We start from the raw sequence: 13,839 nt of genomic DNA on the forward strand, positions 1-13,839 counted from the left end.
TGTCTCGGGAGCTGGGTGGTAAACACTAGGATTTCCTGTCTTGGATCATCTAACTGGGAAAATGATTCTAGTGGAGAGAACAAAATGTGAGGGCAGGCAAAGTCAGGTAAAAGGCTGGGGCAGAGAGTGCTGAGAAAAGTCAAAAGTATCTCTGTGATTTTAGGTCTTTTTTCCCCCCCACAACAGACAATGGTCCTATATTCTCAAACCTAAAGACAAGAGCCAAGTAATTCTATTGGTTGTTTAAATCTGGCAAAAGAATCATTAACTAATCTGAACTCTAAGAAATGCAGCCTACTAATAATCTTTGACAAAGATTGTAAACAGAGAAGGGAGTTGCTATAAACATAGCTAGCTCATTCTTTTTGTGCATATTTTTAGTTAAGTAAACTAATGCTCTTCGGTCACGTCCTTACATTTTATTTTAGAATCCTCTCAGGTGCTGGAGTTAGTGCTCAGCGAGAGGCATTCCAGCTAGAGGTTATTAAGAGGATTGGGCTTTTATCAAGACCTGGGAAGACAGTGGAAAGAAGGCTAAGGGAGATCCGGAAAGTATGAAGAGGGCTTTACATTTTATTTTCCAGATAATAGTCCTTTGATGTAAATCCTTTTATTTTTATTTGTCAACACTGTGAGTTTGCTTTAGTTCAGTGGTACAAATAATTCAAAGATTGCTCTTGGCAATCTGAAACATGAATCTGAAGGATGCCTATATACAGTGCCTGGCAAAAGTAGGTTTATAGCTGTTTGCAAGAGAGTTTATTCTTGTATTATTAATGAATGTACTATTTATTATTATTAACCTACTTTTGCCTACCTCTATATTTTGGACAAACAGGAACCATTTTTTTAATATTCAGTATTATTTTATATTAGTTTTAGATGTGTAACATAGTGGTTAGACAATTATTAATGTACAAAATGACCGATCCCCACAATAATTCAAGTACCCACAATATTATTGGCTCTATTCCCTATGCTGTACTTTAATTCCTGTGACTGTTTTGTTACTACCAATTTGTACTTCTTAATGCCTTCACTTTTTTCACCCAGCCCCCAAATTCCCATCCACACTGGCAATCATCAGTTTATTATCTGCATCTATAAGTCTGTTTCTGTTTTTTTGTTCACTTATTTTGTTCTTTAGATTTTACACATAAGTGAAGTTATGCGGTATTTATCTTTCTCCATTTGACTTATTTTACTTAGTATAACTCTTTCTAGGTCCTCCATGTTACAAAATGATAAGACTTCATTCTTTTTTATGGCTGAGTTGTATATGTATGTATCACAACTGTTTTATCCACTCATCTATTGACAGTCACTTAGTTTGATTTCATATCTTGCCTCTTGTAAATAATGCTGCCATGAACATAGAGATTATATCAAACTAAAAAGTTTTGCACAGCAAAGGAAACCATTAATAAAATGAAAAGACAACCTACTGAATGGAAGGAGATATCTGCCAATAATATATCCTATAAGGAGTTACTATCCAAAACTTATAAAGAATTCAGACAACTCAAAACCAAAAAATCTATTTTAAAAATTGGGCAGAGGACCTGAATAAATACTTCCCCAAAGAGGACATACAGATGGCCGACAGATATATGAAAAGATGCACAATGTCACTAATCATCAGAGAAACCCAAATTAAAACCACAATGAGATATCATCTCACACTTGTCAGAGGGGCTATTATCAATAAATCAACAAACAGCAAGTGTTTGTGAGGATGTGGAGAAAAGGGAACTCTGTTGGTGGGAATGTAGATTGGTGCAGTCACTATGGAAAACAATATGGAATTTCCTCAAAAACTTAAATATGGAACAGCCTTATGACCCAGCAATTCCACTTCTGGGCATATATCCAAAGAAACCCAAAATACTAACTGGAAAGAATATATGCACCCCTGTGTTCAAAAACCATAGCTTTTCAAGACTGGAATGGACTGTAAAGGTCATCACATTAAATTGTTTCATTTTACAGCTGAGAAGAATGAGGCCTATTAAAGTTATGTGACTTGCTTCATGACAAGACATAAATGGCTGGCTGGGCCAGGACTAGAACCTACGGAATTACAAACCATGTCTATCCTACCTCAGATGACAATCCAGAGTTTGGAAAACAAAACAAAACAAAAAAAAAAACCCACAAAACACACACACAACTTTAATCTTGATTTATTCTAATTTCCAAATCAATTTGTTATTTCCTATGGGAATTTAGTGAGCAAATTCAGTAATGCTAGTGCAATTTTTCTCATGCCCTTTTGTATAGGCTCAAATATATCCATTAAGTTTCCTACTTAATAGTAATGATGAGTTCTGTGCACATCATTTAAAAAAATATTTGCTGAGTTCTGTTAAAATAAGATTATTATTATTATTTTTTTAAAATAGTCATGGTGAAAAAAAGACCGCCTTAGATTTTTATCTTTTAGGACAAACATTTGATAGTCAATTTGAAAACTCAAAAAAAAATTTTTTTTTTCCCCTTTATCCAAGAGACAGGAAAGAAACAGGAATTGTGGTCTTTATCCATCTTGGTCAAATTCTTATGCTAATTTCTCAGTGATTTCTGCTATGTATGTGAACTATGACCATACACGAAAATGGTCTGTTTTTTAGGTCATGGCTGCGGGCAAAGATTAATTGGTGAAAAAATGGGCCTTTTCGTGGGATTTACCACACAGTAACGTTTCTCATCTCACTGGAAAAATGTGGGATTAGCTCTTTGAGAAATGTAGCCCTGTCAGGAGGTTGAAGGGAGTTTCGGTGGAGGGAAACAGTTCCCTAAGACAGTTATGATTGGTTAGATTCCAGAGCAGTCCCTCTAGTTCAGCAAAGCTCTGCCCTCTTTCAAATAAATATTTCCTACATGTGACTTAGTGTCACTAGTAATTCACAGATCGCATCTTATTCGGCTTCTTCCTTGGCACCGATCCAAGCTGGGCAATGGTCTTCGGGAGGTCTCCTAATCCGTCCCTGCCCCCTCTCCAGAACAAGCTGTTACAGTGAAAAGGCCTTCCATGTGGAAATAACTTTGCGACAGCATAACTTGTCTATGCTTACTGAAATGTGGGATACAGATGTGGACGCGCGGGTATGGGTGGCAAGGGTGCGAAGTGGAGGATGGGAGGCTAGTTCCCTGCCTGTAAAGACAAGCTTGACAATATCGACTTGGGATGCTCCCAGAGAACTCTCCACGTGCTCCTCCCTAACAGCCGCTGCTTGGACCCCAGGCCTCTGCTGTGCGGCCCACATTGCCGCGGAGGACAGACCCAGCCAGCCACAGGGCTTGGGGTTCCATCGCCCTGCCCCCCACCACAGCGGTGGCTGCTGGTCCTTTCCCAGGTCGCAGCCCTGCTGGGGCAGCTCCAGGGCCCCTCCTGAACCGGGAGGAGGTTAGGAGCCGCCCGAAGCCACTCCCTTCAACTCGATTTCCACAAACTCCCTCCTTCCCCGACACCCCGGTGCAGACGAGCGGGAGCTGCTAAACTCGATGTCTATGACTTTACCCCCAACCAAAGGGAACCTGCGTGCCCCTGGTCCCAGGATGGTGGGCTCGCCCCCTTCCACCCGAGGAGCACCCCACCCATGTCCCCCAGCCCTGCCCTGCCCCTCCCCCGTCCCAGGACCTAAGTCCGCGGGGCCCCCCGGCCCGCGGCGGGCGCCGGGCTGGCAGGCGGCGGCGGCGGGACAGGGAGCAGCGGGCGCGCGCGGGAGGGCGGCGGGCGGGGCGCGCGCCGGGCCGGGGCCGCCGCGGGGGAGGAGCGCCCGCCCCGCCCGCCCGCCCGCCGCTCGCTCGCGCGCCCAACGGACCAGGCTGAGGCCGTGAGTTAACTGTTGCAGCCTCGGGAGTTGGGAGGAGACTTCGCGTCTCCATTGCCTGCGGGAAAGGAGTAGCCCTTCCGCCCCTCTCCACCGCCAGCATGTCCCGGACCCCGCCGCCCCTCCGCCCGCGAGGCGTGGACCCCGGGCCGCGGCGGCGGCGGGCGCAGCCCTGACGCGCTCCTGAGCGCAGGGGGCGGGAGGGCAGCCCCGGGCGCGGGGACTAAAGGAGCGAGAGAGCGCCTGCGGCCCCTGTGAGTCCCAGCCGAGCGTGCGGAGCCCGCAGCCACTCCGGGTCCGACCATGAGGAGGGACGAGCGAGACGCCAAAGCCATGCGCTACCCGCCGCCTTCGCCTTCGCCGCCGGACGGGGCCGGCTCGCCCCCCGAGAGCCTGCGGAACGGCTACGTGAAGAGCAGCGTGAGCCCCCTGCGGCAGGACCCCCCGCGCGGCTTCTGGTTCCACCTCTGCCGCTTCTGCAACGTGGAGCTGCTGCTGCCGCCGCCGCCGGCCTCCCCCGAGGAGCCGCGGCGCGGCGGCTCCCCCTTCTGCCGGGCGCGCCTCGCGCTGGGCGCCCTGGCCGCCTTTGTCCTCGCGCTGCTGCTCCGTGCGGCGCCCGAGAGCTGGGCTGCGGGCGGCGCCGCCCGCCTGCGGAGCCTGCTGAGCGTCGGGGCGCTCAGCCTCAGCCCCCTCTTCAGCATCGCCTGTGCCTTCTTCTTCCTCACCTGCTTCCTGGCCCGCGCCCGGCGGGGCCCCGGCCCGGAGCGGGGCGCGGGCGGCGGCGCCTGCTGGCTGCTGGCGCTGCCCGCCTGCTGTTACCTGGGGGACCTGGTGTGGCCGTGGGGGTCCTGGCTGTGGGACGGGGACGCCGCGACCCCGTCCACGCCCCCCGCGGCGGCGGCGGCGGCTGCGGGCAGGTTGCTCTTGGTGCTGAGCTGCGTGGGCTCGCTGGCCCTCGCGCAGCGGCTCGGGCTCCGGCACAGCATCCTGGTGCTGCTGCTCTCCAGCTTCGTCTGGTGGGTCTCCTTCTCCAGCCTCGGGCCGCTGCCCGCAGCCCTCCGGCCGCTGCTGTCCTGCCTGGCCGGCGGCGCGGGCTGCCTGCTGGCCCTGGGGTGGGAGCACTTCTTTCACATCAGGGAAGCTCTCCACCCGCCCCGCTTATCCGGGGCCGCGGAGGAGAAAGTGCCTGTGATCAGACCCCGCCGGCGGTCCAGCTGCGTGTCGTTCGGGGAGACGGCGGCCGCGTACCCGGGCAGCGGCAAGATGTTCCGGAGACCCTCGCTGCCTTGCATCTCCAGGGAGCAGGTAGGTTCGCAGAGAGCAAGGTTTTGCGAAGGGAAGTGAGTGCGGTTCTGTCGCTTCAGTCTGAGTTGAATTTTTTGAAAGCATGTTAACTTCCAGGGTGGGGGAAAGAAAAAGTTTTAGTCTGCAAAGGATTCCTAAAATACAGGAGGTTTTTTTAGACATACAGACGAGCCTTTTGGTGAAGTAGACAATATTGCACCTTTAAAGTACTTTGTTTATGCAATAGATGAGTTATTAGAAGGATGGATTATTTGAGGTCTGATAGATGAGCTACTCCCACTTTGGCATGCTCCGATGGACGTCATTTTGGTGCCGTTAATCTGTTGCTGTTATGAGTGTGATGTCTCCCCAAAGGTAGCATTCATAGACATTACTTTTAAGCAGTGTGATTTTATTACTTTGGATATGAGAGAGAGAGAGAGAGAGAGAGAGAGAGAGAGAGAGAGAGAGAGAGAGAGAGAGAGAGAGAGAGAGGGAGAGGAATTTGAGATCTTAGAAACCTTGATGAACTTTGGAACTGAGACTTGTTAGTTTAGATGGAAGACTGTTGGGAATCATTTTGAAGAGATCCCCACTAACCCAAATTCCAGCGGTATAGGCTGCTAATATAATGTTTTACAGACTAACTCATGGTGGTGTGTATTTGTTGCATAATGAAGAGAATGTTGTAACAATTTAACCTTTAAACTTATGTCTGGAAAGATGCCAAAAGCATGTCCAGTAGGTTTACATGTTTTTGTCTTTTAAAAGGAATTGAAACCATCATCATGGAACCAGCTTCCATATAGCCTTGGGAAATCTTACCTGTCCTACATCACCAGGAAATTCAACAAGTATAGCTCCTCCCTGATAGCAAATGCTTTACATATATTTTCTCAAATATTTGTAAGTGCAAAATGCTTTACATATATTTTCTTATATATGTACACGAGTCCTGTATGGTGGTGACATTACCTCAATGTGGAGATGAGCCTTATGAGTTTTTGAGAGATTACCTAACTTCACACATCTAGCAAGTGGCAGTGCTGGGATTTGAACCTAGATTTCTCAGTTTTAATTGTCCTGTTCTAAGCAACGAAAAGGGTGAGTGTAGAGCTCTTAAGTAGGAAAGTAGGAATTTATAGCACTGGTTTTCAGACTTTCTGATTGGTAATATGTTTTACATTGGGACCCAGTATAACTGTTTAATGACGTGTTCAACACTAATTCTGTAGTGCTCCAATGACACCATACTTTGCTTCTTGGAACTTTTTTTTTTTTTTTTTTTTTTTTTAAGGCTGCTTTTGTGGTCTGTAATTATTTGGCCAAATACTAGTACTTGAAAAAAATTTGTTCAAAAATGTCATGCCTTTTGTTTTCTTATTTTACTGCCAGTGATAATAGAGCTTAGAAAAATCTGTATTAGAAGAAAAGTTGTGATATTAACTGTAGAGCAAAATAATATCAGCTGTTTTCTTGGAACGGCATGCCATTTAACAGTTGACTATATGTGAATAGACCCCGGAAAAGTGTTTTAGCATAGTCTAATCACATTTGTAGATAAGTTTCCCAAATTTAACAGCATTACAGTTTAACGAACTTTATTGTAATCTGACCAGTGGTCAGCAAATTCATTAGTCAACAGAGCCATATATCAACAGTACAATGATTGAAATTTCTTTTGAGAGCCAAATTTTTAAAATTTAAACTATATAGGTAGGTACATTGTTATTAACTTAATTAGGGTACTTCTAAACTGGCCTTTGCTAAAAACTCAAGGGGCCAAAGAGCCGCATGTGGCTCGAGAGCCGCAGTTTGCGGACCACTGGTGTAATCAATTGTGGATGTGCTGTAAATGGAAAATTCTTGGTTTTCTTAATCCTAGTCTGGTGCTTTTTCCATCACAGCAACCTTTTTCAACCTGTAATTGAGAGCAGTGTTATTATTCTAGGTAGCTTCATTTATTATTTGTATTAGAAGCAGACACAATTTGTGTTTTTAAAAAGGTCATATATTATATTGTACTTATTTGCATAGCCCATGGACACGGACATGGGGATGTTGGGAGGAGGGGGGAAATGGGAGATATTAACAAGAAAAATACATTTTAAAAGTTTATTAATCTATTTTTAAAAAAGGTCATACCTTAACGCAGAAAACCCTTATTCACATTCCACTATGAAAAGGAACAGTTTTGGGGTCTTAAATATATGCTAAGAGTACCTACATTGTTACTTAATGTTCAGTGTCATAAAATAATACAATTTTGGCATTACTAAATGTTACTACATATTTTTAATTTAACAGAGATCATAATAAGAATTTTTATTTATGCTTATTCATGAAGTTTAACAGTGAGTCTTTGGTTTTGTTTGGATGTATATTATGTTAAAGAAATGAAAAGGAAACCAGTACTTTTATGGAAGTAAAAGACGGATACTTTCTATTTTCCAAGTGCTACGTTTTGTATGTGACAAGTGTGAAGTCTTTTCATTGTTTCAGAAAGTGAAGGAGAAACAGAAAGATATTGAGTAAAATTTGATATGGTGAGAAATGCTCTGGATTCCTAGACAGGGGATTGAGAGTAAGGTCTTGATTCTACTGTGTAATCTTGGGAAAGTCAGTGAACCTCTGAACCTCAGTATCCTGTCAAATCAGGGATTTCAAAAGATGAATTCCGTAATAATTTCCAGTTCGTGATTCACTTCTAGTTGGTTTATATTTTTTGTAAAGTATGAATAAAAGTATAGCTAAAAGATCACAGTTAGTACTTCTTGAAGTTTTACTTACGTGTTGAATGTTGATACGACTAACTTGTATTTTCCAAGGTGTAATGATGAGCAAATATTCTGTATTTTTTAAATAGAAATCTTAAAAAATTATATGCAATTTATTTTTGGATTGAGATAGCAAAATTATTATACTTTTATTTCCTGAAGAATTTTATAAACATCTTTGAAAAACAAAACTCATGTCAATCTAAATATTTTTAAATTGAGAGTAGACTTAGAATAATTTTTAATTTTGGGGATGTTATGTTAGGTACCATGTTGAAAAATAATGGCTTATGTTTGCAAAACATTTGATTTTCATAATTAGATTTATAGTAGTTGATATAAATGCTATATGTATGTCACTTATTAACCAAGGTATTTTTGTTGTTATTGCCAAACATTTAGAGATTTAAAGTTTAAATCTGGTTACTGTTAACTGTGTTTTGCCTTGGTGGATTAATAGAAAGACATACTTAAGTTGTAGTATATTTGCCAGGAGTCAGCTGAAGTGAATAGGAAGTTTTTTTAAAAAAAATTAGTTGTCTATGTAGACATTTTGGCCCGAATTTAACAAATTACATTTCTAAGCCATTTTATTTGTATGTATATTCTATAATGAAAGTTTCAGCCACATCATTTTGTTTGTGATAGACTAGGTAAATACAAGGTTTTGAAAGTCATAAGTTCATGTGTGAGATATTTTTCTATACCTAAAATGCTAAGTGCTTTCTAAATGTTAGGTAAATATTTTAAAATTCTGTGGCCTTAAAGCCCATAAATATTATGTAAAGTGTTAATTTTATTTGAAAAAGGTACACACATGTAGTATGAATGTGTTTAAAAACGATTTTAAAGTTTAGTGATTATTTAGTCCCTTAAGGAATTTGCAAGGCATATCTCACTATGAATTTAAGAATACCGTAGTATTTGTGACATTTATTTTGTGGTTCCAGTGAGTCGTATTTCATTCTCCTTTCATGTTAATATTTTGTGGTACAATATCAGTCTGTATCATAATTTTATGCCCTATTTTGTAAATATTGTATGTACTCTGCCATCGGAACTATTGTTCAGAAACACAGATTTGATCAAATCCCTTGCTCTGTTTTAAAAACCTCTTATGGTTTTTCATTGTCCACAGGATAAAGTGGACAATGACCTTGAACCTTGCTTGTAAAATCCTTAATAACATGCTCTTAGCTTTTTTGTTTGTTTTGTATTTTAAAAAGTCATCTAGGACTTAGGGATACTCCCTCCCCCCATCCATCCTTGGCTGTAACTATTTGTGGACTGCTTATTGTTTTTGACCTGTAGATATTTTCTTTTCTTTTGCTATTACTGTTCACACTGTTTGAAATCTCCTTTAAGGAACAAATTAGATTAAGAAGTCTTTAGACAGTACAGTGATATTCAAATTACTCTTTAAACAGAGAACAAGCCTTCAGTATGGCAGAGTTGGCCATTTAAAAAAATAAAAGTTGACAGATGATGTGATGTGTGATAGATTTTCATTACGTCTCATGAAATAATAACATCTCCATAATTTATGTTTTCCCATACTGAGTGGAAAGTAAATAGGGCCAACCATAAGTCGAACTGTAAAGCTTATTTTCATTGTCCTCAGACTTTTTATCCACCTCAGTGGCGGGACTTTCTCTGATTCTCTTTTTCTTTACCCTTGCAATTACCAAGTCAGCCTGTTTCTCCAGTATATTCTTCTGCCTTCCTATCCCCTACCAGTGTTTCCCAAAGTGTGGTACCCGTATCCCCAGGGGTACGCGTTGCACCGGAGTTTGGTGGGGATATGCACTGCACCGTGCTTAGCTGCGCCTAATTCTACATAGTACCCATGAGTACGAGGGGTACTCAGCATTACGAAAATTATAGAAGGGGTACACATATATCAAAAGTTTGGGAGACACTGCTTGAACCCAAACAGGAAGAATCTATACTTGCTGAAAACATTTATTTCAACCTAAATGTATTTATATAGATATAGAAGAGATAGATTCAGAGTTTACCTAATTGAAATCTGCTCATTTTATAGACAGGAAAGAAATTAAACTCCAGAGAGGTAAAACTATTGTTTCTAAGTTATGGTGTGAGATATTTGGGGCACAGGGACTAAAACCAAGCTAGGTCCTGCCATAAAGAGCATAAATAGCTGCAGTCATGGTTTTCCAAGGCTGTAACTAATTTTTGCCAATTATCTGATAAATGACTCCCTGGTTAAAGGAGTTAGTGGGTAAAGATGGGAAAGAGAGAGAAGTAGGAGAGACTCTTGAAATCACAAAGTTCATAAAGACTTTGAAGATAAACTTGGTCCCCCGTGTAGTTATTTTAGGGTGACTTGTCAGGATGCAGCTGGTGTCAAGCTCAAGTGCCTTCAGAGGTCAGCCACGATAACATATTTATGTCATATGCTGAAGAAGGAGGGAAGGATAAGAAGAATGGAAGTCAACTGACTATTGCCTACCTTGCCTAAGAACATTCAATTTAAACAAAGCAAATGCAACAATTTTGTAAGCCGAGCAAAACTTTAGGAGACCTGGGTTCTGTCTGTGGGTAGTTCCTGACAGTTTGTAAAACTGGGTTGGTGTTCACCTTGTTATTTACAAGCTGACTCATATTTATTTATGTGATTATTAGAAGGTTCTTCTTAGATCTTTGGGCAGAGAAGTATATAGTATTTTCTACTGTCTTTTTCTTTCATGATTTAGAACTTTTCTTCCTGTATTGATTTACCCTAGCAGGTCTCTCATCTTCGTAGATTTTCCTTCCTCTATCAGCTGGAGTACATTGTTTGGCTATTTCTTCCTTACATTTCTATCATACAACATGCATTCAGCATATTTTATATTTATTTAGTTAGCATTTAAATTTCACACATAAAAGACTGTATATAATTTTAATATGTGTTAAGGAAGAAAGTACTAAAGGAAAAAGTCAGGTACTCACCACTTATATCCTTTGAAGTTCCCTGTGTAACCTTTTTTGCATCCCTTTCCTGTGCTTGTTTTTATAATTATAACCCCCTACAATACTACTAAATAATATTAATAATGTGTAATTAATATTGCCGGTTTTTGCCAAAACCAGTTTGGCTCAGTGGATAAGCGTCGGCCTGCAGACTGAGAGGTCCCAGATTCAATTCCGGTCAAGGGCATGTACCTTGGTTGCGGGCACATCCCCAGTAGGGGGATTGATGTTTTTCTCTCATTATGTTTCTAACGCTCAATCCCTCTCTCTCCCTTCCTCTCTGTAAAAAATCAGTAAAATATATTTTTTTAAAAATATTGCCTGTTTTTGAACTTCCATAGAATCATGGTGTATGAATTTCTTTTGTAACATTTTTTCCTTGACGTTTTCTGAGATTTATTAATGTTGATGTGGATAATTGCAGTTCATTTTTTTTATGCTGCATAATATTTAATCGTATGGCCATAGTAAAATTTATTTATTCCACCGTTCATGGACCTGTGGGTAGTTTGCTATTATGTAAAATCATGCTATAAAACTAATTGTAAATGTTTCCTGGTACACATGTGCGTCCAAAAGTAAAATTGCTGAGTTGCAAGGTATTTTCATATGTAGTTAACTTCACTATGTGTGGTAGTCAGAGTAGCAGCACTTCAAAGATGTCCATGTTCTAATTCCAGGAAATTGTGAATGTTATTTAATTTGGCAAAGGGGACTTTGCCTATGAGATTTTTAAGGACCATGAGATGGGAAGCTTATCCAGGGTTATCTGAGGGGATCCAAAGTAATTGCAAGGGCTCTTAACACGTGGAAGAGGGAGGCAAAAGAGGTCAGAAATGGAGTTGTGACAGTGGAAGTAAAACAATGGAGTAATCCAATGTGAAAAAAATTCAGTCTACTTTTGGCTTTGACGATGGGAGAGGGAGGCCAGGAACCAAGGAAAGCAGGCAGCCTTTAGATGCCGGAAAAGGCAGGGAAATGGATTTACTAGTATTTCAAGGTATCCTTTGATTTCTTCCTTGATCTCATTGTCAGCCCATTCATTGTTTAGTAACATGTTACATTAGCCTCCATGTCTTTGTGTATTTTTCAGACTTTTTTTCTTGTGATTGATTTCTTTTTTCATACCATATGGTCAGAGAAGATGCTTCATTTATTGTGACTTCATTAAATTTATTGTGACTTGTTTTGTGTCCTAACATGGTCTATCTAGAAAATGTTCCATGCGCACTTGGAAAGAATACATGTTCTGCTGCTTTGGGGTGAAATGCTCTGAAGATATTAATTAAATCCTACTAGAATGTGTAAAGTATGTTCTTCTAAGGGAAAGCATAGTGAAACATGACCATTGCATGTAGATAAATGTTATACAATATATCATACTAAAATTTTTTTAATAAAATATTAAAATATATGCAATATGTTTAGTTTTGATGTATGTTAATATAAAGATAAGATAGAACAAAACAAAGTACAATTTAAGTACATTTATTCAGATGCTTTCATTTAATATTCACGTGCAGAAAAGTAGCCAGCTGCCTGAGTGAGTTCTGGCTTGAAATAGTCAGCAAGGTGTTAATTATTAAGTGTCTTGGTGTGGGCCTCTTTAGGTTCATCTTGTTTAGGACTTTCTTGCTTCCTGGATTTATGTGTCTTTTTTCTTTAGGAGGTTAGGTTAGCTTTGCTCTCTCTCTTCTCCTTCTGGTAACCTATGATGAGAATGTTGTTATGCTTCATGTTGTACCAAAGTCCCTTAAACTATCCTCATTCTTTTTAATTTTTTTTTTCTACTCTGATTGGGTAGTTTTTTCTACCTTCTAAATCGCTGCTTTGATCCTCTGTTTCAGTCAACCTACTTTGCTCCTCTATTTCAGTCAACCTACTTTTTTTTTTTTTCCTTTTGTGTATTCTTTTTTTTTTTTTTTTTTAATATATTTTATTGATTTCTTACAGAGAGGAAGAGAGAGGGATAGAGAGTTAGAAACATTGATGAGAGAGAATCATCAACCAGCTGCCTCTTGCACACCCCCTACTGGGGATGTGCCCGCAACCAAGGTACATGCCCTTGACCGGAATTGAACCTGGGACCTCTCAGCCAAACCGGTTTCGGTCTTTCATGTATTCTTGATGTCAGAAATGGTATTCTTCATTTCTGACTGGTTCTTTTTCGTGGTTTCTATGTCCTTTTTCATGCTATTGCACTTCTCACTAAGTTCTGTGACCGTCCTTATAACCATTAATTTGAACTCTGTATCTGAAAGTTTGCTTGCCTCCATTTCATTTAGCGCTCTCTCTCTCTCTTTCTAGAATTTTCCTGTGGTTATTTTTTTTTTTTAATTTGGGGCCTATTTCTTTGTCACCCCATTTTGGTTGCCCTTTTGTATTTGTTTCTATGTATTAGATGGATCTGCTATGACTCCCAGTCTTTGTGTGATGGCCTTACATAGTAGGTGTCTTGTGGGACCCAGTGGTTCAGGGTCCTTGATCACCTGAGCTGGGTCTGAGAATGTCTCTTGGAGGGGTTATGTGGACCCTTCTGGTGTAATTCAGTCTTGATTGCTAGAGGCCCATTTGTGCATGGGATCAACCCTCAGTCTGGCTGACTGTGAAGCTCAGCCCCGACCACAGTGTGTGAGCTGCTATGCCAGTGCTGATCACATGAAGCGGGATTCACCTCCATAGGGTTTGGTGCCTGCTGAGATCTCCTCTTAGTTATGCTGTTTGTGAAGCTTATTGGATCCTGCTCCAAGGTTGTCTGAAGGTGGCCACTGGGTGTGCTGGTTCTGGGCCTCTTGGAAGGGACTTTGATGCTGTCTGTGTCTAGCCATAGGCAACCTGTTAGGAGCTACAGGCAATCCAAGGTTTGTGCCTGCCTCTGGTATGCTTGGATTCACACAGGAAGGACCAAATTGCATAACAAAGCTGGCTTTTACCAGCACTGGGCCTGGGGGGCAGGTCAGCAAATGGCC

The 13,839-nt window shown here is 41.5% G+C and overlaps 2 protein-coding genes across 6 annotated transcripts in view; one reads left to right on the forward strand and one right to left on the reverse strand.

Moving 5' to 3' along the window:
* LOC311627468 (uncharacterized protein) overlaps positions 1-13,839 on the reverse strand; it is a 228,795-nt gene that overhangs the window by 88,566 nt on the left and 126,390 nt on the right. The window lies entirely within an intron of this gene.
* PDE3B (phosphodiesterase 3B) overlaps positions 3,783-13,839 on the forward strand; it is a 131,382-nt gene continuing 121,325 nt past the window's right edge. The window contains exons 1-2 of one of the 2 annotated variants that reach the window (XM_084893976.1): positions 3,783-5,138; positions 5,889-6,023. In XM_084893976.1, coding sequence (XP_084750102.1) covers positions 4,137-5,138; positions 5,889-6,023 — 1,137 coding nt within the window. In that variant the 5' untranslated portion in view covers positions 3,783-4,136. The remainder of the gene's footprint in view (positions 5,139-5,888; positions 6,024-13,839) is intronic. The other variant, XM_084893977.1, reaches the window with a different exon arrangement.

This window comes from Pipistrellus hanaki, assembly GCF_964339955.1.
Source record: "Pipistrellus hanaki genome assembly, chromosome: 9".
NCBI lineage: Eukaryota > Metazoa > Chordata > Mammalia > Chiroptera > Vespertilionidae > Pipistrellus > Pipistrellus hanaki.